The sequence below is a fragment of the Myotis nattereri genome, assembly GCF_964212035.1.
Source record: "Myotis nattereri genome assembly, chromosome: X".
Taxonomy (NCBI): Eukaryota; Metazoa; Chordata; class Mammalia; order Chiroptera; family Vespertilionidae; genus Myotis; species Myotis nattereri.
In genome coordinates, this window is record NC_138078.1 from 100,002,850 (window position 1) to 100,030,382 (window position 27,533).

At 39.5% G+C, this 27,533-nt stretch overlaps 1 protein-coding gene across 1 annotated transcript in view; it reads right to left on the reverse strand.

Moving 5' to 3' along the window:
• GUCY2F (guanylate cyclase 2F, retinal) overlaps nt 1-27,533 on the reverse strand; it is a gene marked incomplete at both ends in the record, with an annotated part of 137,887 nt that overhangs the window by 104,068 nt on the left and 6,286 nt on the right. Inside the window, 6 exon segments of the mRNA XM_081081009.1 lie at nt 99-102; nt 106-285; nt 289-453; nt 13,923-13,952; nt 13,954-14,148; nt 14,150-14,226. Coding sequence (XP_080937135.1) covers nt 99-102; nt 106-285; nt 289-453; nt 13,923-13,952; nt 13,954-14,148; nt 14,150-14,226 — 651 coding nt within the window.

The following is a 27,533-nucleotide window of genomic DNA, read 5'->3' on the forward strand; positions in this document are numbered from 1 at the left end:
TATGAGTGTTCTAATATTTAAATATGCCTTCCCCTAAAGAGGTTCCCTTGTACATCAAGCTGAATCAAATTGACTACCAGTGATTTTCCATTCCTTACCTCCTCAGTAGATCTTCCCTTCTGCAAACCAACATTTTGCATCTGCTCCAGGAGGCCTGCCACGAGGGAAGTGAATGGGAGTCCCTATGAATTGTAGCAGCTCTGTTTCCATGTCCACAGTGTAAGTTCCATGGAGTTCCCATTTTTTCCAGTTGGTGTCCAGGATTTCATATTCTGAAATTCCATTTCAATTTGAACCTGTTTTTATCAACTGGTTGAATCCACAGAACTGCATGTTTCTGGAATGCTGACCCAGGCTGGCAGCACTAGCCCGTCCATTTTCTTTCACAGCATTATTCATGGCTTGTGCGATAAGGTAAATTGAATTGTAGATGGTACCAAACAATGGTGAAACCTATTTTTAAAAATTACAATTATCTTCAGCCCTAGTCCCCCTAGCCTAGAGCAATCTCCGAGTATATGCCAAACCTGTGTTCATTATAATGGGCTGCACGTCTGAGTGGAAGAGAGCTCTGAAAACCGAGAGGGGAAAAAACAATTGTTTCTGAGGACCTGCTTGTTTTCTCCCCTGAATTTTTCTGTTTTTCTCCCCCAGGCCTTCAAAATTTTAAATATAACAAATATGATAATTTTATGGGCAAGCTAAGTCATACAGAATATATTTTTATATCTCTAATCTAAGAAACTGATTTAGAATTATAAAGGACACTAAAAAGAACATGTATGGCCCTAGCTGGTTTGGCTCAGTAGATAGAGCGTCGGCTGCGGACTGAAGGGTCCTGGGTTCGATTCTGGTCAAGGGCACATGCCCCGGTTGTGGGCTCGATCCCCAGTATGGAGTGTCAGGAGGCAGCCAATCAATGATGATCTCTCATCATTGATGTTTCTATCTCTCTCCCTCTCCCTTCCTCTCTGAAATCAATAAAAAATATTTTAAAAACCCCACAAAAACATGTATGGAATAGAAAAGAGGCACTCAACGGAAATTTACCAGGTTAATTACTGGTGCATTATGTATGATAAAATCATTTTGCTGGCACTACTAGAGTGGTAAGTATATGTGTTAAGACTATAAATAATGTTTCCACAGTCCATGTCTTATCCTGTCTTAGTTCAAAATGGCTATTCTCCTAGACCAGTGGTCGGCAAACTCAACAGTACAACGATTGAAATTTCTTTTGAGAGCCAAATTTTTTAAACTTAAACTATATAGGTAGGTACATTGTTATTAACTTAATTAGGGTATTCCCAAGCTGGCCTTTGCTAAAAACGTCCTCAATCTGATTGAGGTACGTTCGCTGAGGTCGACCCCTTCCAACTCTCCCATCCACACTCATCTTGTATACTTGTTTCACATAGACGAGTGTGGATGGGAGAGTTGGAAGGGGTCAACCTCAGCGAACGTACCTCAAAACAATGTATATCCCGTGGCCGCCTGCGCCGTGTCTCCCGTTGCCCGACCGACTGACACCCCCACTTCTTCTAATGCCACTTCTTCAAAATAGACTCGCCCAGGCTGAAAACCGACTTCTGCACATTGGCCACGAAGTTTCAATCGCACTGTAAGTGCGCACCCGCACGTGGCATTTTGTGGAAGAGCCACACTCAAGGGGCCAAAGAGCTGCATGTGGCTCATGAGCCGCGGTTTGCCAAACCCCTGTCCTAGACACATGCACCCCAGAGAAAGTGACCACTAGAATACAGTTTTAAACACATATTCCCACACATACACAGGCAAGCATGCATACTAACATATATACACCCACAAATACAGAGCAAAATGTAGTATATGGAGAATGTGGTTTTTATCAAGAGACACTATATCTTATTGGTATTCAAAGTGCAAAGCCTTGGTGACAAGCCACTATAAAGCTGTAAGACTGCTACGGTGGACAGCATGACTCTGCCTGCTTTATAAATATGGTAAAGCAAAAGTATTTGTGTACTATGTCTGATGTACTCTTCATTAACCTTGTAAGTTTATTTTTGGAACAAATCTTGTGTCTTTTTTCCATAAAGGTAGGAAGGAAGAGGGCATAATCCATCTCTCCATCCTTCTCCACACCAGCTATGGCTTCATGGTTTTTCATAACATTTCACTTCTAGGATGGAATTCAAGAAAACTATGGTCAGACCATTTAACTGAGCTTCAGGGAAACTGATATGTTGGTTTCACAAGGTCTAGAAAGCTATTCCTCCTGTAACAATATTCATCTGAATTAAAAGATTTAATATCGAGTGAATCATTTTTTGCGGTGGACATACAAGTCAAGATTCAGAGAGTTGCAGCAGCTAACAAGACATGCCATGCCTTACTAATGTAGAGCAGAGGGTTTCAGTCCTGGCTGTACATTAAAATTATCCAGGGAATATAAAAAATACCAATACCAATTCCATTCCAACCCAGACCAACAAAATAAGGCACAGTAGGTTTGGAACCCAGTAAATCAGTATTACTAAACGCTTCCCAGAAAGCTTAGTATGCATTTAGGGTTTAAAATTAACAACATAGAAGACACATTGGCCTAATGCCAGGATGTTGGTAAAATCACTTTTCCCCTCTTTCTGCAAAAATGAAGAGATCATCTAGTCTAGCAACCTTTCTTTCGAGGCACGAAAGGGAAACCCAGAGTAGTTAAGTGATTTTTCAAGGTCACTCACCTAGGTATAAAATCAGGACTAGAACTGAGGTCTCCTATTTCTTAGTTTAGCATTCTTGATTGAAACAGATGTTCCGTGTGGTCCCTCCTAGTTCTGAACTTCTATGAAATTTTCAAACTCTTAGTCTAGTCCAGGGATCCAACTTAGTTTGCACACCATTTTTTGTCCTATATATGGGTTATTCTTCATTTCTCTGATCTTTTAACATTGGAATGCCCTAAAGCTCAGTCCTTCACCCTCTTCTCTATACTCTTTCCATTGGTAATCTCTTCTAGTCTCATATCTTTAAATACCACATCTTTGTCATAAATCTCCAATTTATAGTTCCAGCTCAGGCCTCTTTCCTAAATTCCAGACTGATATGGTCAACTGACTAATTTGATATATCTACTTGGATGTTAAATTTTAATGTACCCAAAATCAAAATTCTATTCTTTATCACAAATGACTCTGCTATCTACAATGAGTCTTCCCCAATTTTTAAAAGTTACTCAATGCTTCTAGTCATTCAACCCAAAAACCTTATCTCAGATAACAGAAATAACTAATATCAGCACAGAAATCAACACCTCAGTCTCGTGAGCTTTATTTCAATGACATCCCTTTACCACTCTGCCTTAACATGCACTATACAAATAGGTATGGTGAATAGATGACATATGTAGCCACCAAGACATCTACCCTTAGATGCCTAGCACACACTGAAGTCCCTTAAGGGGTTTCACTAACTATCCCTCCTGACATTCTCAGATGCTTCATTTAATTGTCTTTAGGATTTCTGCAAAAGCCTGCCTGTTTTCTGGGGCTTTGGTAGGTTATGACAATATGTGAAGGCTGGAAGGTGTAGTACAAAATCAATACTAGTAAAATGAATGAGTAGAAAGCCACAGGGCAGTAAGCCCCTGAAAGTAGAGAGAATGTTAATATTCTATTTTGAAAGGCACAGAGCTTTCTGGAAAAGAAACTACATCTACCTACAGCCAAAAGCAAAGATTGAAACTCTTAACAATACCGTCACCTCTGAGTTGACCCATCTGAAAAGGTTTTCAGCTGGCAGGCTACAGTCCCCTTTGTGCTCTCAGATTGACCCCTTTAGAGCTGACTGACAGCAGCTCTCCAAGATTACTGAAATCTGAACCTTTTATTCAGCATTCTCTGGCCTCCACCACATAACACACACACACACACACACAGGCACACGCACACACACACACTTATACACATGCACAGCCACAAAAGTATGGTATGGAAGAGGGCCTTGAAACTAAGGTGAAAAGCATAGCTGTAGCAACAGCAATCTGCTGCAAAAGAGTGACTGTCACAATGCCCCACTCTTATTATAAGGGCTTGGATTTGTGTTGTAGCTGGTTTGTGTTCCTATTTTGCCCATTGTGCCCTTCAGCAATGGGAATTGCCCCTTCCCATAAATAAAAGGCACACTTTGTTAGCAAAGGTCTCTAGTTGCAACTGCTCTAAATAATGAGAAGAGGAGGAGGTAGAAAGTAGGACAGGGAAACAGGAACACTCCCCACAACCCTCTGCCCTGTCTTTTGACTATAGCTCCAAAGAAGATAAACAGAATTGGCAGGAACTTCTATCAGACAGATGACCTTCTTGATATCACAGCCCGGAATTGGGAAACCACTGATGACTTACCTGCTTGTAGACCTGAACCTGAATGAATTTTTAATAAGTGAATGATAATTAAAACATACTTGTTATTCATTGACTTTAGCTAGCCCTACCCTCAGCATTTTGGAGCTTGCATCTGAGAGAACAAGGTCTCAGCCACGAGCAATTATATTTGAACTAGAGGCCCAGTGCACGAATTCATGCACAGGTGGGGTCCCTCAGGGTGGCCTGTGGGCATCGGGCCAAAACCCACAGTCCAACGCTGCCTGCAGCTCCTACCTGACGCTCTTGTTCATCCCGGCCTCACTGCACTTGCTGCGGGCTCGTGCCCAATCAGTCCCAATAGGGAGAGGCTTGTGCTGCTATAGCAGTGCTCACCAGCCATGAGCCCTGCATCTGGTGCCCTCCTGAGGGGAGTGGCCTGCAGGATCAGCCGAAACCGGCTCTCTGACATCCCTTGAAGGGTCCCGGATTGTGAGAGGATGCAGGCCAGGCCAAGGGACCCCACTGGTGCATGACCAGGCCGGGGAGGGACCATGGGAGGGCTCCAGGGCACGTCTGGCCAATCTTGCTCAGTCCCAATCAGCCAGTTCCGGCAGCAAGCTAATCTACCAGTCAGAATGTCTGCCCCCTGGTGGTCAGTGCACATCATAGCAACTGTCTGCCCCCTGGTGGTCAGTGCATGTCATAACAACTCTCTGCCCCCTGGTGGTCAGTGCACATCATAATACTAGCAGTTGAGCGGCATTAGCATATCAATAGCATATTACGCTTTGATTGGTTGAACAGTCGACCAGTGACTGGACACTTAGCATATTCGGCTTTTATCATATAGGATTTGTTGACTACGATGGTTCATGCTTTTACTGAGTTGACTATCATCAGTTTAGAGTTATTGTGCTTGAAAGACACAAAAATGTCTTCCAAAAAGTTTTGTCCTTGGAAGCATGCATTAAACCTGGCTTGGAAAGCAGCACCTGAAGGACAAAATGATAACATCACTTTTGAACAGAAAGCTAGGCACATGCAGAGATCATGAAACCAAAGAGCAATTGAATTTCAGTTATTAAAGGGGGTACCTCCAATAATACATTATCTCAACCCTTCGACTTAGCCAAGAGATGGCTAATAACCCAATCTCTTTGATATGATGCTCATGAATACAATACCCTTATTTTATATAAAGAATGAGGTACAAAGACAGTTTTAGTCACTTTGAGCTGCAGGCAACCTTTTCCGACAACCTATGTGGTGGGCCCCATGCTGGAATGCTCCAGTCCTAACCACATTCCCTTCAGCCTAGCATCCCAGGCACCCATATTTAGAGTGATGGAAAACAATAGGTGCAAGGAGCTTAAGGTCCTCCAGGCTAGCTGAGAAATACAGACTTCCTTTGCTTAGCCAAAGAAGACCACATTTGGAAAAAACATTCAAATATGTGTTCCAGAAATATGCATTTGTAGCCAACGGAATTTCACTGGAAAAAAAAAAAGGAATACAATAAAAGAGAAGAATGCAGACACTAAAACCTTATTTCAGAAGTCTATTCTGTGCCAAAATATAAAGGTACAAAGTAATAAAACCTGCCCAATCATCCTGAGACCAAATTAGGAAATTTGTCACTGGTGTCCCACTCCCCTAGTCTCTTCTTTCTGATTTATTGTTCTCTTTCCGTGGGTCCTCATAAAGCCCTATCACCACCTATATCGGAGGAAAACAATCCAACCAACCCATTCCAATCAAAGTATGAGTCATTTAGTAATGTTACTTTGAGTAAAGCACTAGACATGGGACACAGTGTAATTGCTTTAAAGGCTACTGTGTTGTTAAATGGTCAGATTTTGGTAGCTGACTTAGGTTAGAATCCTCGCTCTGCCAATTGCAAGCTGTATTGCCTTGGACCAGTTATCCTGAGCCTCAGTTTCATTGTCCATAAAATGGAGCTTTTAATACCTAATCTGTAGGCTCAGTGGGATCATTTATATAAACTATAATCGTGCAAAGTAAGCGCTGAATACATAATAGCTACTACTGTTTGCATTTCAGAAGAGGAAACAGGACTCTAGTAATATCATCCTGGAATTGCAGTGTTCAAATCTTTTGTTCCAGTCTTGAATTTGTGACCAATAGGTAATAAAGTCCCAGTTTTATACCCAATGTCTTAGTGTCCTGAAATACCAAAACTGTTCCCCTTCACTGGGGAAAGATCTTGTCCCTCTTTGTTCTACATTATATTACCTGCACAGGGACTAGCCCATAGTAATAATAAAAATAACAACATTGCCCAGTCAGCATTGCTCAGTGGTTAACCATTGAGCTATGAACCAGGAGGTCATGGTTTGATTCCTGGTTAGGGCATATGCCCAGGTTGTGGGCTCAGTCCCCAGTGTGAGGAGTGCAGGAGGCAGCCGATCAATGATTCTCTCTCATCATTGATATTTCTATTTCTCTCTCCCTCTCCCTTACTCTCTGAAATCAATAAAAATATATTTAAAATAATAACAACATTAATAGCAATAATAATTTACATTTATTGAGGAGCTTAAAGTGCCAGGCAAGCTCTTTATGTGTGTTAACTTATTTAATCCTCATAACTGTATGAGGTAGTTACTAGTATTATTCTCAATTTTTTAAAAAGTTATAGAGCTTAAGTAAATTTACATTAGTCCGCCTTCAAAGCCCATGCTGTAACTACCATGTTATATCTGAGCTTAATAAATACTTGCTTAATTAATTAATGGATTGTGGTAAACTCATCAAAAAAAAAGTTACACCCTTTTCTAACTTCTTTTTTCCTTCATGGCTTCCTGATTAAAGATAGTGAAATAATTTTTTTTTTCTTCACTCCCTTCCTTCTCTTAAACATCACTCCCAAACAACAAAGAAAACAAGGAACAAAAACCTCCATATCTAATGGCGTTAGCAGCCGTCTGTAACTCTAAACCACAGAAAATGAAGATGAAAAGCTGCTACAGGAGTGGCAACTAATTTAGCAGAGTGGAGGGTGATTAAACCTAAGTACTTGAAGAGGTGAATATTGGTAAGCAACAAGCAGATTGCCCCCTGAGAATCCCGGAAAGGCTTAGGAATTAGAGGCACCAATTACTATGGAAGTTGTTGTGAGGCAGAGCTCTAAAAAAGGGAGGGCTGCTTGAGTGTCTGTGTAAAGAGCAGTTAGACATTGCCACCCGCACTTCTACTAAGGACAGTCAGATCTCCATGGAAAAGAGGTTAAACTAATTCAGAGCAGCTCCAGATCTGGGACACTTGATCCAAAGGAAAGTGGGAGTTAGGTGGGCCACAAAAGAAAGAGACATAGATTTAAAGTCTTCATACTTACTGATGAAGAGTCCCAGTCTCCTTCCCCCATTATGGTTCCTAGAATACTGACAGCCAGGATTATGATTTCCAAGAAGGAGATTGGAGCATTCTTCTTTGAAGAAAATGACTAGCCCAACAGGCAAGACCTACAGATATTGTCAAAAAAAAAGAAAAAAAATTGTTATCCAGTTGCCCTATACTGAAATCCACTGGTCAACATACCCACAATGTACATACACCTTCAAATCTTCCTTTTAGAGCTTAACTCTTTGTTTTAAACATCTTTTTAAAAACAAATCCTTATTGTTGAAAGTATTGCCTATGTCCCTCTTTTTCTCCCATTGACCCCCTCCAGCCCGCCCTACCCAGGTCTTCACCACCCTATTCTCTATGTCCATGGATTATGCATATATGCATACAAGGTCTTTGGTTGATTACCTCCCAACCACCCACCCTCCCCGCCTTCCCTCCGAGATTCCACAGTCTGATCTATGCTTCCATGTCTCTGAATCCACTCTGTTCATCAGTTTATTTTGTTAATTAGATTCCACATATGAGTGAGACCGTGTGATACTTGTCTTTCTCTGACTGACTTGTTTCACTTAGAGCTTAACTCTTAAGTGTAAACAGACAGGCAGAATCATCAAACATTTAAGGAAAGCTCCAAAAATAAAATAGAAACACCAAAACAAAGGAGCATGAAAAATTGGGAATTGAGGAAAACACAGAGAGGAGAAGATAACTTCAAGGGCATTATAATGTACATCTTCAGAGAAATAAGAGAAAATACTATACTTATGAAACAAAGGCAGAATGTTATTAAAATAAAATAATCAAACAATGAAAATTGATTCTTGGAATTAAAACTGTGATAGCAAATTTTGTTTTTAAAGAGTTTGAACAAATATTGAGGAATTCTTCCAGAAAGAAAAACTAGTAACAAATTTATGATAACACAAGAGAAATAATAAGACAAAAGAAAATTAACCCAGGCAATCTTATATCCAATGAAGAGTACTTCCAGAGATAACAAAGACAATGTTGTTAAGGAAGTTATCAAATAAATAACAAGAAAAATTTATATGCAGAATAATTTTCTAGATTGAAAGTCTCCACCAAATCTACAGCATAATATATATCAGACATCATCATGAAATTTCATAATATCAAGAATAAAGAGATAATCTTAAAAGCTTCTGGCGGAGATAAGGCGTGGAAACAGGTTGCATCATAGGATCAGGAATAAGAATGACATTGGATTTCTCAACACCAACAGTGGAAACTAAAAGCCAATGTGCCATGTCTTCAAATTGCTGAGGGAAAATTATTTTTAACCTAGATTTATATATTCAAATAATCCAAAGTGAAGATAGAATAATGACTTTCAGACATGGAAAATCTCAAAAATTTACCTTCTGTATACCTCTCTTAGAAACTATTAGAGGATGTACTCCACCGAATGAGTAAACTGAGAAAATGGGAGACATAAGATTCATGACACAAACAAATGTAATAATCTGAACAATAAAGATTTAATTTAAAAAAAAAAGATTCATGAAACAGTGGATCCAGCATATAAGAAAGAAGAAAGGAATTTCCAAAGACATGAAAAGGGAGATCTTATCACAATAGTTGTGCAAAAAGTTTAGATTGGAATATAAAGAGAACAGAGAACCTCAAGAAAAACAAATGAAATTGATAAGGGATTTAACAGGTTTTATCATATATAAAATTGTTTTGAGAAGATTCTATAGCTTTATCAGAGGTACTTAAAGACTTAGAAATTTAAATTACAGTAAACAAATTTAAAAATACAGCAATTATGAAATCCAGTAAAAAATCAAAAGTTATATGTAAAATTAATTATTACCATAATATACCACATTGATAAGCTATTAATTATATTTACATAGGTATAATGTTAAAAATACTAAGTATAAAGATTGTAATGTAACTATATTGAAGGTTTAAAAAAAGATAAGGAAGTATATGAAATAACAATTCTCAACTATAAAAGAAAATCCATGAATAATGCCCAAAATTGATAAATCAAGAGACCAGTAGGAGTAAATGTAGAAGTAAATACCAGAATATAGACTTAAAAGACATGAAAGTATTGCTTCTGATGAAGGGCCGGGGGAAGGCCTAGGGACTGCTTTTTTGGTATTACAAAACTTTTAGCATTTCTTGACTTTTATATTGATGTGTATTTATCACTTTTATGGTTTTATTTTTTTGTTTGTTTTACTTTTTAAAGAAGCAAGGGTATAAAAGAAAAGAGGTTGCAAACCATTGCTATAGGCAATATAGCCTTTGTGCAGACATTTCAATTCCACTGTAAGTTATTGGGCAAAGCAAAAATACAGCTATATTTTTCATATTTTATTGAATCATTTACTACCTATGTCTCTCACTAGAATTTAAGCCCCATAAGAGTGGGGACAAATGATGTGCTAGCAAATGTTTAACATCTCCATGAGGAGGAAAAAAGCTCTTACTTGTAGCATTTATCAATTTCTGTGGTGTAAATATTCTCAATGCCTAATTTCAAGCTACCATCATGATGCCACTGACACTGAGTTGAGAAAAGATGCACACAATTGACTTTTTGTGTGTGTTTTTTTATTTTTCAATTACAGTTTACATTCAATATTATTTTGTATTAGTTTTGGGTGTATAGCATATTGGTTAGAGACAATCATATAGTTTACAGTGTGTTCCCCCCAATATTTCCAGTATCTACCACAAGATTTTTGTCAGTTGTGCATTGTAGCCAGTCCACAAAATCTAACTGTGTTGCTCCAACAATTTTCACACAATTGGCTTTTGTGGACTGACTCTAACACACAACTGACAAAAATCCTATCTTGTTCAATATTCTATCTGGAGTTCAACATAGTGTGTGGCACATAGCAGATATTCAATAAATAGTTGCTGATCTGTTGACTGACTAGGGAAAAAAATACAGGAGCCCAGAGATAAGCAAACATTAAATAACATAATTTGATCTGAGAAAATACCATTTTGGATGTTGAAAGTAAAATAATTTTGAAAGCTGGAACTACTGAGTGTCTCTGCCAGTAATTAGAAAACAAGAGAGTAGGAGCTGAAGTCAGATTGTAATTTAATGCTAAATCACATCAAAAAGATCATTCTGGCCCAAAGGAGAGGAAATGGAAAGGAAGGTAGCTATGAGCCAGGCACTATGCTAGATACTTTACACACCATTACTTTGTTTAATCTTCACAGTAATCTTAGAAGATGTAGACCACTAATCCATTTCACAGATGGGAAAACTGAGACTCAAAAACGTCTAAGTAGCCTGGCAGGTATGGCTCAGTGGTTGAGTGTCAACCCATGAACCAAGAGGTCAGAGATTTAATTCCCAGTCAGAACACATGCCCAGGTTATGGGCTCAATCCCCAGGAGGGGGCATGCAGGAGGCAGCTGATAATGATGTTTCCCATCGATGTTTCTATCTCTCTATCCCTCGCCCTTCCTCCCTGTCTCTAAAATTCAATAAAAAAACATATTTTAAAATGTCTAAGTAATATAAACACTATGCTGTACACCTGAAACTAATAAAAATAATACTGAACATAAATTGTAATTGAAAAAAAAAGTCTAAGTACCTTGCCCAAGGACACACAACTAGTAAGAATGAGAGCTGAGATTTACCAGGGTTTATCTAACTCCTTACTATATGCTCTTTCTGCTATACCAGCTGCCTTCAAAAATGCCTTAAAACAACATCATTTAGGAATGGGGGTAGGGAAGCTTTGTTTATCACAAATGTGAAGATAATTGTCTCTTTATCATTCTTTGGTTATGAAGGTAAAGATTAGACACCTGCAAAGTGAGGGTGGAAGTGCATCTAAACAAGCTTTTTATAAGCTTTAGAGTATTTTTTTAGCTCTATTTCCTTGTCTAGAGCTGAGTACAGGCTGCCTAGCAACCAAGCTAATGGTATCTCTCTTTTTTTGCCTTAATTACCTTTTCCACAAGCTCAGAGATTGGATCAAATATTAAGAGAAGGTCTGAATTTTTTGTATCAAAATATCTGCTCATATATATTTATAATACACAGGCATGCGCACATGCACACACACACACACACACACACACATTCCTCTTTCCCTAAATCCTATGATTAAAATACAAAGACAATCTAGTCTATATCTATGTGATGCCATATCATTGTCTAAAAGTACAAGGATCCACTATATTGTGGCTTGCTTATAAGTACACCAAACAACTGTTCTGAACAACCATTCTTAGCAATTTGAGGGATCCTTGCAATTCTTGACCAAATTGATTAATTGTTTTCAGTTAAATGTGTGTGTGTGTGTGTGTGTGTGTGTGTGTGTGTGTGTGTCCAGCACTGTTAATATCTCTGCTAGCCACTTTTTTCATCAGAACAAGAATCAGTAAAATTTTTGCTATCAATACTCAGGAGAGAAAGAGATAAGTAAACCTAAGTGTCATCTGAATCACTTATTCAGAGAGAGAAGCAGTCTAAAGGATAAAGAAATAAAGAGTGGATAAAAAGGAGACTCTCATGGAGAATGTGAGATGACAGCCTTCTTCCTTGCTAACAAAATCCCAATTTTGTTCAGTTTTCCAATAGTCATAGGGTCAGTCACAGTGGTCTCATTCATCTTTCTAAATTATTGGTTTAAGTATGAGGATGGAACAAGATTGTGACCAGGACCATGTGGGGAGAAGTTTGTTTTAAAAGCTTCTGTGAGAGGAAAATTCCCCATTTCCAGCTGTATGTGATGTCTGGAACTGCAGCAGCCATCTTGGGCACATGAGAGCAACCAGGTCATAAGGTCAAGCTAGCATGCTATGACTTGTAAAGTGGAAAGATGAAAAAAACTGATTCATTGAAGACATCATTGAGCTGATGAATAAGTGACACTGGATCTCCCATAGCTTCAAATTTTGAAAATGAAAATCACTTGGATCACTTTGTGTTGAACTGTCTGTTACTTGCAGCCAGAAGCATTATAATTAATACAGTATGCTAGCAAATGCTAGAGCACTTAAAACTTATTTACGTGTCATTTTAAATACTCCTGAAAATTACTGCCTTCTATATCTGGCCTCCAACCTATAAAACTTCCCTCTGTATTTTTTCTAATCTAACTGACATCTTTGGCCTCCCCATCTTCTTCTTATATTCCTCATCTTTGTGTGTGTGTGTGTGTGTGTGTGTGTGTATTTTTCCTCTTTGTTTTTGCCTTTACTCTCCATTCTTTTCTCTGTTTTCCCCCTCCCCATTCCTTTTCATTCCTCTGCCCTAAGTGGCAGTGATTTATACATGCATTCATCTAAATATTGTTTCTTATATATTAGAAGGTAAGAAGTCTTTCTAATTCCAAATAATTTATTTCACTCTATTAGGAAAATACACCTGATCTTTCTTCTCTCCCTTACTCATTTCTTCCTACAAAGGAGAAGTGATTTAACTAGACTGGTTAGTTTGGATAGAGAAGTAAACATATATAGCCCAGACCCTCCTAACATCTTTCTCTTGGGAGTAACCTACCAATAGGGAACACATGCTCTTCTATGCTTCTCCAGGCTGTATATTTTACAAAGGGCATGCTGCCATAAGGCAGGAATATGGTGGTCTAGTAATATTGATTACTAGATGGAGAAGTCTGATTTAATCCTCAGATACATTAGTGGGAAGGTCAAATACCTACAGATAGAAGCCAAACTCTCTAATACAAGCTTTATCAATAATAAAGGTAATGTCTTCTTATATACCAGCTCTCTTGTCTTATTGTTGAATTGGTTCAGAAATTGGGTCAGAAACAAGACTTCTTTTTACTAGGCCTCTTTGAACAGCACTAGTCTATATTATAGTTTTACTAGAAGCTCAGCACGAGAAATCATGTGGCCCTACCCACCCGCGCTGGTCTTTGGTCGTTATCGCATTAGGGCCACAGGCCTTTTATAATATAGATTGCCCCATTCTTAAATATATTTTATTTAATCTTCATGGCTGTATGCTGTCATTATGCTGTCATTGTGGGTTGCTTGAAGGTAAAAAAAGATCTCTAACAATATAATATGTATTTGTTTTATAAATGCTTTCTGGAAAAAAAAAGATGTTTTTCATTTATGTGTGATTGTCTGTTACTGATTATGTTTCCTACAGAATAGAGGCTCTTGATAGGAAAAATATTTACCTTCATGATTTTTTAATTTCTTGCTCATAACTTGTGAATCTGTGCTTACTTGACCTGACTCCAGTTTCTCAAGAATTTCAAGCTCCAGTTGCTGCCTCTGTATAGGCTCGATAGAATGTCTTTTTTGGGTACTCCACTGTAATGGTGAACACAGCATCATAGGCTTCCCAGAGTTTTGGGTTACTCTTCAGGACCTGGTAGGGGGTATGCTTATAAGGTAAATTGTAGAGTTGGGCATCATAGGGAACAAAGACATAGGTTCCATCAGTAATTTTTTAGATCATGAGCCCATTCCAAGGAATATGTTTGAGTCCCTCTCACAATCAAGGCCAAATGCATACACATGATGATTACTGTAACCAACAAAGCAAGAAGGTTATGGCAGCAATATGTCAGTAAATATATTACCTAAAACTACAGATTGATAAAAGTAAATAAATGTGTTATAATCAATTTGTAAATGATTTCTATCTTATTCCTCCAAGATGAGCAAGATTAGAAGCCCAGATCTGAGGGTGAGGTATGTTCAGGGACTATGGATAAGGCATAGGGACAAGACAGATATGTGTATAGCTGCATAATCTAAAGTAGACAGGAACAACAATAAATATAACAAAGAGGAAGTAGAATAATGAAGAGGCTTTGGGGTTGAAAGACGTAGGTTTATATCCTAACGTCATCAGTTATTAGCTGTATACCCTTAGGTAAATTACTTAATCTCTATCTGTTTCATTCACAAAATGGAGATAATAAATATGTGCTTTATGAGGTCATAGTGATGATTAAAGGAGCAATTAATATAATGGGCTAGCACATACTACTCAATAAGCAGTAGCTATTATTATACCTATGATAAGAAGGCTAAGAAGAGAGGACAGAGACATTGCACTAGCCACTGTTGCTTTTCATTGCCAAACTCCTAAATATGTCCCAATAGATTGTAACCAACTGTTCTCAACCTTACCAAGGACATTATAGACAATGAATGGCACTAACTTACTAGTACACTCACCTATAAGTGCTACTAATATTATGAGTAAGTTCAACTTTTAAAAACCTAACTTTTCTATAATTGGAATTATTTTGCACTCAATTTAATTCTTCCTAGACTTATGAAACTATGCTAATTAGCAAGGCTATGCTAAAATAAAATGGAATAGAGGGAGCATGGTTGAAGAATGGCAACCAGATCATAAGACTGGAAGTCATATCCAATTTTGCCTTTGGCATGCCAAATGGGTTTAGTGTAAGCCCATTTGTGCTTCAGTACCCACATCTTTAAAATGTAGATTCCAATGCATTTCACAGATACATTGAATAATTTAATTAGACAATGTCTGGAAAGTATTCTGAACTCCTTGAAGAAAGGAAAATGTTCTATTGCCATTGGTAAATATTAAGTACACATGCTTAAATGGGAACTTTTAATCCCAGGATGTGACTATGTTTAACTAATTTCAGTGACTGGTCTTTTGCATTTACACATTGCTTTATCTATTTTCAAAAACCTTCTTTGCACTTGTTAAATACCCCCAGAAAGTTTCCCCTTTGAGCTAAAGCTGATAATATTCACTTTTTAAGGTATAACTAGTAAGTTATAAAGTTGATTTAAACACCACACACACACACCGTAACCCGTTTCCAAAGAACCATTAACTCCTTCAATATAATTATCCTAAGGGGTTCCACATGTATTGTGATGCTCAAATCTTCCTTCAAACACTCTCAGGATATCCTTGGAGCTAGTTCATGAGCCATAAAAGGGATTCAGTCTCCCTTGTGCAAAATCACATCTATATATATAAAAGCCCAGTGACCAAATGGCAGAATAATCAGAACGACCAGCTGACCAGTTGCTATGATGCACACTGACCACCAGGTGGCAGACACTCAACGCAGGAGCTGCCCCCTAGTGGTCAGTGTGCTCCCACAGTGGGAGCAGCCACTAGCAGGCCCAGGGTGAGGCCGAGTCTCTGAACCTATTAAATACCTGACACAATCCAGACTCTGGCCTGACCCCACCAGCTGATGCAGGTCCTTTAAGGTGTGTTCTAGAAAGAGCACAGGGAGCTGGCATAGGTGGATGGCAAGAGGGGACATAACTGTGGACCTCCTCCCCGCCCCCCCGGGAGGCTGTCCTGATGGCTGAAGATCCTGGAGCACAGCTGCCCTGAACATCCCCGATGGTGTCAGGGATCTGGCATCACACATCAAGGACATTCACCAAGTAGCTTTGGGGTGCAAAGCTCTCTGCCAGGTTCCTCCAGGACACAGAACACGTCTTTACTCAAGACATTACCCCAAAATATCAGCTCAGACTAATTTCCTCATTCAGCAGCTGCTCAGAGGGCAGGTCCACAGCTGCTCGGCTGACCAGGGTGAGCAGCGCTCCCACAGTGGGCCAATCCCTTCAGGCCATGCCCCCCACCAGTGCACAAATCCGTGCACTGGGCCTCTAGTATAGTATAATGAGAAAATGGAGTGCCAAAGAGGTTTGATAAGGTAAGGGTTGCATTTAGAAAAAGAAACTAAAACCAAAGGCTTCCAACTCCCTATACTTATCTACACTACTAAACATGAATCAGTTTGGTCAAATTCATCCAGTAACAGGTCCATTGATGGGGAAAATTGAGTCAAGTCAAGTGCTTCAGATAGTTGTACAGTTTTTCCAACAGTATCCTTGGCAAATATCTCAGTATTGAGAACTGTCTTCTACAAAAGCAGAGTTTAGATGACTCAACCAATGTTACCCAATAGAAATAGAATTCCATTTAATTTACTTAACAAAATATTAAAATCACTTCACTGGATGGAAAATGTTAAATAGAACTAAGTGCTTTGTGTTGGTTAAAATATGAAATAATTTTAACATACACTACATGTAATCCATGCTATGGTGTGCCACCCAGATGGAACTCATTCTCCTAACTACTGGATGTGTTAGGAGATGATAGCTGATGCCTCTCTGTGAATTTCCCTCAGCCAAGAAAAGCCATATTTCCTAAGGTCACATCCCATCATTAGTGTGCTGGAGTCATCTTGTGCTGGTTCATAAGAGTTAATGGTTAAATTTTCAGGGATTTTGTGAGCTAGTTAATGTCATATTTGTAACATGAAATTAGGCACGGTGGCAGTGATTACACCACTGAAATAAGCAAATGCTACAAAATCAGGGCTTCCTCCCCAACTCCCACCCCTGGAAGAGCTGACTATTAAGCAATTATTATTACACTGCACCCCTTTCTCTGCATCAGTCTGTACCCAATGACTAGTCAACATGGAGATATAAAGGCCAAGAATCCTTACCTCAATTCTGGACAACTCTGAAGGGCCATTTCAGCTTTAGAGCTCCTGTTGGTACTAGCTAAGGCCTTAGTTGCAACTGTATGACCGGTTCATTTTTTCTTTCTGCCCAGTTCTACTGCTTTCTCTCTCTCACAGGTGATGTATTTGAAAGCATATCTCCAATAACCTTCCTGCACACAAATCTTCATTTTACAGATTTTTTTCCAGGGCACCAACTTGTGACACTGGTTTAGAGCTCCATTGTACTCTGAACTGACCTCTGTCATGGCACATATAAGATGTTTTGTCCCTATTTATGCCAGATTCCTCTATGAAACTGTGAGCTCCTGGGACTGTGTGCTATCTATCCTGTACATATTATTTTGGTACATATTATGCACTGGATAAACATTTGAATATTTGAAAACTTCAGAAAGAGAGGTTGTACACTTGGGTATCTTTTGTTGGTTCCTTAAAAGATATGGTTTATTTGAATTGTTAGTATGGAGCAACAATTTGAAGAGATAGTTGCTGGGCAGGTAGATACTACCATGGCTGTCTTTAATGCTTAGTATCATTAAATATGCTCAAGACTTTACCCTCAACCTGAATCTCTCCTTTTCATTTTCCTTTCATTGACCTACACTAGGACAGTTCAGACAAAAAGTCAGAAGTTTTATAATTGAAAAGACCATTTAGCTCTTCTCCCGCTCCCATTATTTTATAGATGAAGCAATGACAGCCTCTAGAGGGAATGATCATAAGTTTCTCTATTTTTTGCATGGCAAGACCCTGCTATTGAACATAATTAAAGTAAAAAGTTTAAATACTGAATTCAAACAACAGCATCTTAATTTAATATATTGAGTACTTCATGAACAGGGATTTGTGGATACATCTGGTCTACATGATGATTTTACTAAATAGTTTTATTATCTCAAAATTACATTCATTAAAATGGGATTTTTACCTGTAAGTTGTTGTCTGGAAAGGATTAGTGGACATAAATGTTAAATCCTAGACAATACCTGGGTCAGCAGGTATTTGTTGAATAATACCAATTTGTAAGTTTCCATTTTGATTATTAATAGTCAAACCACTCCATAACCAAAATAAAGACCAGGAGATACATTTTCCTGAAATCCCATCTCACCAAGATATAATATTAGCATGTTCTCTGAGTTACCCAAGCTCAACTCAAGCTAGCAGCTCTTCATGTTTATACTAGTACCCACTATGGCAGGCTGTCCAAGACCCTCTCTTTCACCCTCAACACTAGTAACAGGAAATATCATGAAACACTAGGAAAAGCCAATCACCAAGTCAATCAACTCCTACTTATCTTCCTATATTGCAATACTCTGTCTAATAATTCCTTGAGATAGAGGAACTATGTTTCTTAGAAGGCAAAGTGTGCTTTTTAAAATTTCTCGCAGATTACTGATTATGTAGTCCTTAGTGGAGGAAACTGGGCCCAGTCTCACACCTAGTGAGATGCAAATGGTTCCACTAGCATTTGCTGAAAAAGCTCTTAAGAGTCGTATTTATATTGTGAGCCTATAATATTGCTTTGAACCCACAGGAACTCCCATTCTATTGTCCTTGCTCTTCATTTTAACCATTTTGTGACATTTTCTACTACTGACATCTATTTTAACCTACTTTATTCGAACAAATTTTGAGAGAGAAGGAAGGGGAGTCAGGTCATGGGAGGAGGGGGGCATGCAGTGTAATTTATCCCAAGTCTCATATTTTTCCAGGACTTATCCCATCTGGCCATACTGTGAAAGAAGTACATTCATATCCTGTTCCTCTCAGTTTTCCCCCACCCAGTCTATAAAATTGATACATAAAAAGAGGGTAGGGCCCTAACCGGTTTGGCTCAGTGGATAGAGCATCGGCCTGAGGACTCAAGGGTCCCAGGTTCAATTCCAGTCAAGGGCATGTACCTTGGTTGCAGGCACATCCCCAGTAGGGAGTGTGCAGGAGGCAGCTGATTGATGTCTCTCTCTCATCGATGTATCTAACTCTCTATCCCTCTCGCTTTCTCTCTGTAAAAAATCAATAAAATATATTTTTTTTAAAAAAGAGGGTAGGAAGGTCTAGAATCTGCTTGTTTCTCAACCACACCCCACAGAATGATTCTGTATAGGAGGCCCTCAAAGCATACTTTAAGAACGCTGCACTAGAGCACAGAGGAGAAACCAAGATGGCGGCATAGGTAAACACCGGAAATTGCTGCCTCGCACAACCACTGCAAAATACAACTAAACGACAAAACGGATATCATCCAGAATCACAGGAAGGCTGGCTGAGTGGAAATTCTACAACTAGAAGGAAAGAGAAAAACACACCAAGACTCAGAGGAGGTGCAGAAGTAAAGTGCAGAGGTACGGAGGTGCACGTGGAAAGGGCTGGCAACTGAGGACACAGTTGTCTTTGTCAATCGGGAGGGAGTCTCAAACTCCTGACTGCTCTGAACTCCAGTTCCAGGCGAGTCTCTGGGGACCCAGACTCATACGAGGAGAAACTGGACTGTCTGGCATCTGTCGGAACTCGAGGGCGGCTTTCTCTCAGAGGTGCTTGCAGCGATTACCGGGACACTGAGATGCGGGGCCTCTATGGGTAGGGAAGGATATGCCATAGCTGTTTGCTCCACCCTGTTGATTCCCTGAGACCCCGCCCCACCCAAGCTGTGTATAGAGGCTTTTGCATATGAAAGGCCTGGCCCTTTGCAATCTGAAAATTACCTAACAAACTGCAACTGGGTCAGAGAGACTCAGAACTTCCAAAATAAGGCCCAAGGCCCCACAGAAGCTTGCATTGCTTCAGAGCTGGACCTCATCTGGGCATCTCCAAATCCCAAACAAAGAAGAGGAATCTGCAGATCTCTCCGTAGCTCCTGCTGGGTGGCCTCAGGCAGAGGCTAAAGTAGCACCTCCTTAGAGATCCAAGAGCCAGTGTACCCAGTGGTCAGAATGGGACCATCCAGATTACAACTCCTCCGATCCATAGGGGACACACTCAGGGGGCAGACTCAGTGAGCACCAAAGCCCCACTGAAGCAAGTCTTGCCCCATAAGGGTATCTCCAGCACAGAAGTTCTCCCACTATAGACACAGCTGATTCTCACAGCCAAAATGGCCTGCAGGTCAATTCCTCCCAGTGATACCTATAACAATCAAGGCTTAACTACAACAAGACTGTGCACACAGCCCACAAAGGGGTGCACCAAGAGTGTACACCCCAGGTAATTGGGGAGGCTGAGCCACTGGGCCCTATAGGACACCTAGCACAGAAAGCCACTCTACCAACACAGGGAAGCACAAAAAAAAATGTGGAGACAAAGAAACAGGTCACAAACAACAAATGGAGGAAAGCAAACTACTGGATATAGAGTTCAAAACCAAACTTACAAGGTTTATCAAGAATTTTCTAGAAACCGCCAATAAATTTAGTGAGACCCTCAAGAAATCTAGTGAGACCCTCGAGGATATGAACAAGGACCAACTAGAAATTAAGCATACACTGACTGAAATAAAGATTATTATACAGAGTTCCAACAGCAGACTAGAGGATCACAAGAATCAAGTCAAAGATTTGAAATACGAAGAAGCAAAAATCACCCAACCGTAAAAACAAAAAGAATCCAAAAATATGAAGATAGTGTAAGGAGTCTCTGGGACAACTTCAAGCGTACCAACATCTGAATTATGGGGGTGCCAGAAGAAGAGAGAGAGCAAGAAAACCTTTTTGAAGAAATAATGACAGAAAACTTCCCCTACCTGGTGAAAGAAATAGACTTACAAGTCCAGGAAGCGCGGAGAACCCCAAAGAAAAGGAATCCAAAGAGGACCACACCAAGACACATCATAATTAAAATGCCAAGAGCAAAAGACAAAGAGAGAATCTTAAAAGCAGCGAGAGAAAGAAAGTCAGTTACCTACAAGGGAGTACCTATACGACTGTCAGCTGATTTCTCAACAGAAACTTTGCAGGCCAGAAGGGAGTGGCAAGAAATATTCAGAGTGATGAATAGCAAGAACCTACAACCTAGATTACTTTACCCAGCAAAGCTATCATTCAGAATTGAAGGTCAGATAAAGAGCTTCACAGATAAGGAAAAGCTAAAGGAGTTCATCACCACCAAACCAGTATTAGATGAAATGCTGAAAGGTATCCTTTAAGAAGAGGAAGAAGAAGAAAAAGGTAAAGATACAAATTATGAAAAACAAATACACATCTATCAACAAGTGAATCTAAAAATCAAGTGAATAAATAATCTGATGAACAGAATAAACTGGTGAATATAATAGAATTAGGGGCATAGAAAGGGAGTGGACTGACTATTCTCAGGGCGGGGAAAGGGGTGTGGGGGGTGCGGGAAGAGACTGGACAAAAATCATACACCTATGGATGAGGACAGTGGGGGGGGCGGTTTAAGGGCAGAGGGTGGGATGGGAACCAGGTGGAGGGGAGCTATGGGGGGGGAAAAAGAGAAACAACTGTAATAATCTGAAGATTTAATTTTTTTCAAAAAGAACACTGCACTAGGCAGTGTGTGGCTGTTTCTATTGGCTGAGGACATCCCACACATTTCACTTTAAGTGTTGAGACCACCACTTACTTAGCTGCCACTTATGATGGTCCAAGTAGCTCAACATGATATCAGACACATATTACAATCAATGACCATTCTATGTGATCGTGTATTTTTTCATACCCAATAAAACCGGTAGTGCAAGCATATTTTTTGCATTCACATTGCTGCCCAGTTTGAGATAAATTTTTATTCCTTCACATCTTGCAAGATATGTTTTCTTCAACTTTCCTAACTGCTATACAAATAAGGCCTGTTAAATGTAGGAAGTGCTGGGTCTTCAATAAGTTTATCATTTCTGATAGTGGGCCCATTTATGAGTGCAAGTTTTACTTTCACCATTTATATTCACCTTCATTTATCTATACCAAATCCTATTCCCTATCAGGACTAAGGGTTTTGACAATAGCTTTATCAGTATCGTTATTGTTATTACCGTTAGGAAAACAGGGCCTGGTACCCTAAGGCACTTAAAAAATTCCATCAGTGGATCAAAAAAATTAAGAAAGAAAAATGGAAGGACTGAATTATATACCCTACACAGAACACAAGATCTCAAATGAGTATGCTTTAGGGGTATACCTCAAGTGGACAGGAGACAGCAGAGCAAGCATGGACGCATGCGGCCCACAACGAATATTTTTGCAGCCCAGCCAATATAACAGCATGTAAGAGACATTGTAATAAAATTTCACAACTTGATTTTTACAATATCCTGTTATACATAATTATTAATGACAAACTACAACGTTCACTAATGACTGATTACTATACAGTGGGGCCGTGACTTATGAGTGTCCCGACTAACGAGTTTTTCGAGATACGAGCCGTCTCCCGGCCAATTTTTTGCTTTGAGTTGCCAGCTAAAATTCGGGTTACAAGCCAGCTTCAGATACCCCACTGCTAGTTGGCGTAGCGAATGTCACAGTGAACGCCACAACATCAGCCCAGGATCACGTGTCTCACTCATTCACTTTTTGATTTGACATACGAGTAATTTGAGTTACGAGCTCCGTCACGGAACGAATTAAACTCGTAAGTCAAGGGCCCACTGTTATCGTGTTGCATTCGTTTCTCTTAGGCACCTTACACGCAGGCACACCGTTTCTTTCCTCTAATAATATCCCCGAATAGTTTAGCAGCTGATTACCACGTCATTAGTCTTGTACTGACTTGTTTGGTGTGTGCAACAGGAAATATTGCGCTTTTGGAGAACAAGAAAAATAGGTTTATTTGTGTTATGCTTCTTAATTTGTGCAGTTATTCAGTGTCTGGTAAGTTAATATTCAAGAAAAATATTAATTTTTATTAAAATGTTCTAGAGAGAACCAAGATGGCGGCATAGGTTAATGCCAGAGTTTGCTGCCTCGAACAACCACTTCAAAAAAAAACAACTAAAAGACGGAATGGACATCACCCAGAACCACAGGAACGCTGGCTGAGTGGAAGTCCTACAACTAGGAGGAAAGAGAAACGCATACCGAGACTCAGAGGAGGCACAGTGCTGAAGTCAAATACTAAGGTGCGGAGTGCATGCAGAGCGGGCTGGTGGCTGACGGTGCGGTTGGCGTTTTCGATCGGGAGGGAGTTGCAGACTCTGAGCTCCAGATACGGGCGAGTCTTTAGGGACCCAGACTCAAACGGGAGAAGCGGGACTGTCTGGCTTTGGTCGGAACTCGAAGGCAGCTTTCTCTCCGAGGTTTGCAGCGGTTGCTGGGACTCAGAGAGGCAGAGCCCCTGGGGACGGGACTGAGAGCAGCCATAACTGCTCGCTCCGGCCCACCCTGTTGATCCTGTGAGACCCGCCCTGCCCAAGCCCTGCACAGAGGCATTTGCCAGATAGCCTCAGGCAAAGGCTAGATTAGCACCTCTCTAGAGGACAGAAGTTCTCTCACTGCAGACACAGCTGATTCTCACAGCCAGTTGGCCTGGAGGTCAAATCTCCACCAGTATTACCTACAACAATCTAGGCTTAACTACAACAAGACTGTGCATAAAGACCACAAGGGGTTGCACCGAGAAAGCTTAAAAAATGCGGAGACAAAGAAACAGGACGCAGATGTCAGCAATGGAAGATATAGAGCTCAAAACCACACTTTTAAGGTCTTTCAATAATTCTCTAAAAACTGCCGATAAATGTAGTGAGATCCTCAAGAAATCTAATGAGACCCTCGATGTTGTGATAAAGAACCAACTAGAAATTAAGCATACATTGACTGAAATAAAGAATAATATACAGACTCCCAACAGCAGACGAGAGGAGCGCAAGAATCAAGTCAAAGAATTGAAATGTGAAGAAGCAAAAAACACCCAACCGGAAAAGCAAAATGAAAAAAGAATCCGAAAATACGAAGATAGTGTAAGGAGCCTCTGGGACAGCTTCAAGCGTACCAACATCAGAATTATAGGGGTGCCAGAAGATGAGAGAGAGCAAGATATTGAAAACCTATTTGAAGAAATAATGACAGAAAACTTCCCCCACCTGGTCAAAGAAATAGACTTACAGGTCCAAGAAGCGCAGAGAACCCCAAACAAAAGGAATCCAAAGAGGACCACACCAAGACACATCATAATTAATATGTCAAGAGCAAAAGACAAAGAGAGAATCTTAAAAGCAGCAAGAGAAAGAAAGTCAGTTACCTACAAGCGAATACCCATACGACTGTCAGCTGATTTCTCAACAGAAACTTTGCAGGCCAGAAGGGAGTGGCAAGAAATATTCAAAGTGATGAATATCAAGAACCTACAACCAAGATTACTTTATCCAGCAAAGCTATCATTCAGAATTGAAGGTCAGATAAAGAGCTTCACAGATAAGGAAAAGCTAAAGGAGTTCATCACCACCAAACCAGTATTAGATGAAATGCTGAAAGGTATCCTTTAAGAAGAGGAAGAGGAAGAAAAAGGTAAAGATACAAATTATGAACAACAAATATGCATCTATCAACAAGTGAATCTAAGAATCAAGTGAATAAATAATCTCATGAACAGAATGAACTGGTGATTATAATAGAATCAGGGACATAGAAAGGGAATGGACTGACTATTCTTGGGAGGAAAAGGGGTGTGGGAGATGTGGGAAGAGACTGGACAAAAATTGTGCACCTATGGATGAGGACAGTGGGTGGGGAGTGAGGGCGGAGGGTGTGGCGGGAACTGGGAGGAAGGGAGTTATGGGGGGGAAAAAAGGAACAAATGTAATAATCTGAACAATAAAGATTTAATTAAAAAATATAAAAAAATAAAAAATAAAATGTTCTATTATTTTATGTTAATGATTACTCATTTATTTCAGCCCTTTGTATTCAGCATGTCTCTGTCAAAATAAACCTACGTTTCTATGAAAATTGAAGCTTTTGATTTTTTGCAGCCCACATAAACTTAAACCTTGTTTACTTGGCCCATGTTAGCCTTTGAGTTTGACATGCTTGCAGTAGAGCATACGTTTCATTATACTAGTGGTTCTCAAAGTGTGGACCCTGGACAGCATCAACACCACTATGAACTGATTGGAAATGAAAATTCTGGGCCCTACCCAATCCCTTCTGAATCAGAAACTACGAAAGAAAGACCCAGCAATCTGTGTTTTACCATGTCCTGCAGGGAATTTTGGTACACACCTTGGTTTGAGAGTCGCTGCGTTACGCCCACCTGAATATATATCCTGGCTTTCCCATTCACTAGCTGTGTGACATTGGGCAAGTTATTTAACCTCTCAGCCTCAGAAGTCTCTTCCATAAAGTGCATTAAATAATTATCAGCCTTACTTTATAACGATGTTGCAAGAGTTGAGTGAAATGGTCCACACAAAGTCCTTGCAAGATGATTAGCACTTAATAAACTCTCAATAAATATTAGCTATTGTTATTGTTGTTATTATTTCTATGCACAAAATTTTCAACAGATGGGAAGAGGTAAGCCAGGTTCCTGGCAATGAGATAGTAATATGGTATCTAATTTTTGGAAGAATAAAAGGCTATTTTGATTTTGTCCTATTTACTGAACATCATATTGTCATGAAGAATTCCCCATTTAGAGGGATTTAAAGGCATTCCCAAATAGTTCAACAACCTGATAAGCCCAAATTGAAAGGATTTCACAATCAGCCAAGCATTGATAGGCAAGAAGTTGAGGAGAAAGGAGGAGGGCTTGAAATAGCCATTTGAAAAGTTTTCTAAAGAGCTTTTTTAGTGAGGCTTCCTGCTAGCCTTTGTGAGAATTAGCAAAAGAACCTTTTCAGGGTAATTGCAATCCCACAAGTGCTCTGCCTGGTGAATGGATGCTCTTTTGTCCCATTGGATCAAAACCTCCATCAGAGCTCATGGTTAAAGAAGCAGAGAATGAACTGAATTTTGGCCCTCATGCCTACTCAGTCAGATTCCCTTGTGCAGGGCACAACCTACATAACCACACACAAGAAGCCCTGACTGTAAATTGAGGCCTTTGCCTTTGATTAATATATTTTCTATTTGACTTTGTCAGAAACAAAGATGATTAGTAATTGCCCCTGAAGTTTAAAGGAAATGAGTTGATAATATGGGAGAGGCTGAATCCCCCCTTCTCTGTAACTACTATATTTACCCCATTCTTTGGTGTTAATAGTTGCCTACACCTACCTACTTGTTATGTGAGACTCACAGGTGTAAAATTTGAAAGAAAAAATACCTATCTCCTCCCTAATCCCGAGGATTAAATGAGATTATCTATATGCAAATACCTTATAAATTGTAGAGGGCTGTTCACATGTAATGTGGTATTATGGTTGCTTTCATTGTCTCTACAGTAGCATCTAATAACATCCCTGTTGTTTCCCAAAAGCCCACAACTATAATTATTGTTACTGTTATCATCTTTACTATAAAGTTTTATCATTATCTTGGTATTGTAAAGGCACAATTTAGACCTAGTTCTGAGAAAAGCAGTCTTCCTGACTCCTGTAAAGGTGCCAGCATTATTTCCTAATTTGAAACATAAATTTACAAGAGAGAGAAACAACATACCAACCATTAGTAGGCTAGCTTTCTCTCCTCTTCCTCCCACCATTATCTTTCACTACTGTCACCACATGCAGCTGTAATCCAAGCACGTCAAACTCAAAGGCTAACACGGGCCAAATAAACAAGGTTTAAGTTTATGTAGGCCGCAAAAAATCAAAAGCTTCAATTTTCATAGAAACGTAGGTTTATTTTGATAGAGACATGCTGAATACAACGGGCTGAAATAAATGAGTAATCGTTAACATAAAATAATAGAACTTTTTAATAAAAATTAATATTTTTCTTGAATATTAACTTACCAGACACTGAATAACTGCACAAATTAAGAAGCATAACACAAATAAACCTATTTTTCTTGTTCTCCAAAAGCGCAATATTTCCTGTTGCACACACCAAACAAGTCAGTACAAGACTAATGATGTGGCAATCAGCTGCTAAACTATTCGGGGGTAATATTAGAGGAAAGAAACGGTGTGCCTGCGTGTAAGGTGCCTAAGAGAAATGAATGCAACACGATTATAGTCATCAGTCATTAGGGAACGTTGTAGTTTGTTATTAATAATTATGTATAACAGGAGATTGTAAAAATCAAGTTATAAAATTTTTATTAAAATGTTTCTTACATACCGTTATATTGGCTGGGCCACAAAAGTATTCGTTGTGGTTCGCATGTGGCCCACGGGTCGTGAGTTTGACATGCTTGCTATAATCGCTGTTACTGTGAGCAAATCAGACTAAACCAATCTTCCAACTATTTCTATTATTTCCAAATATTGTCA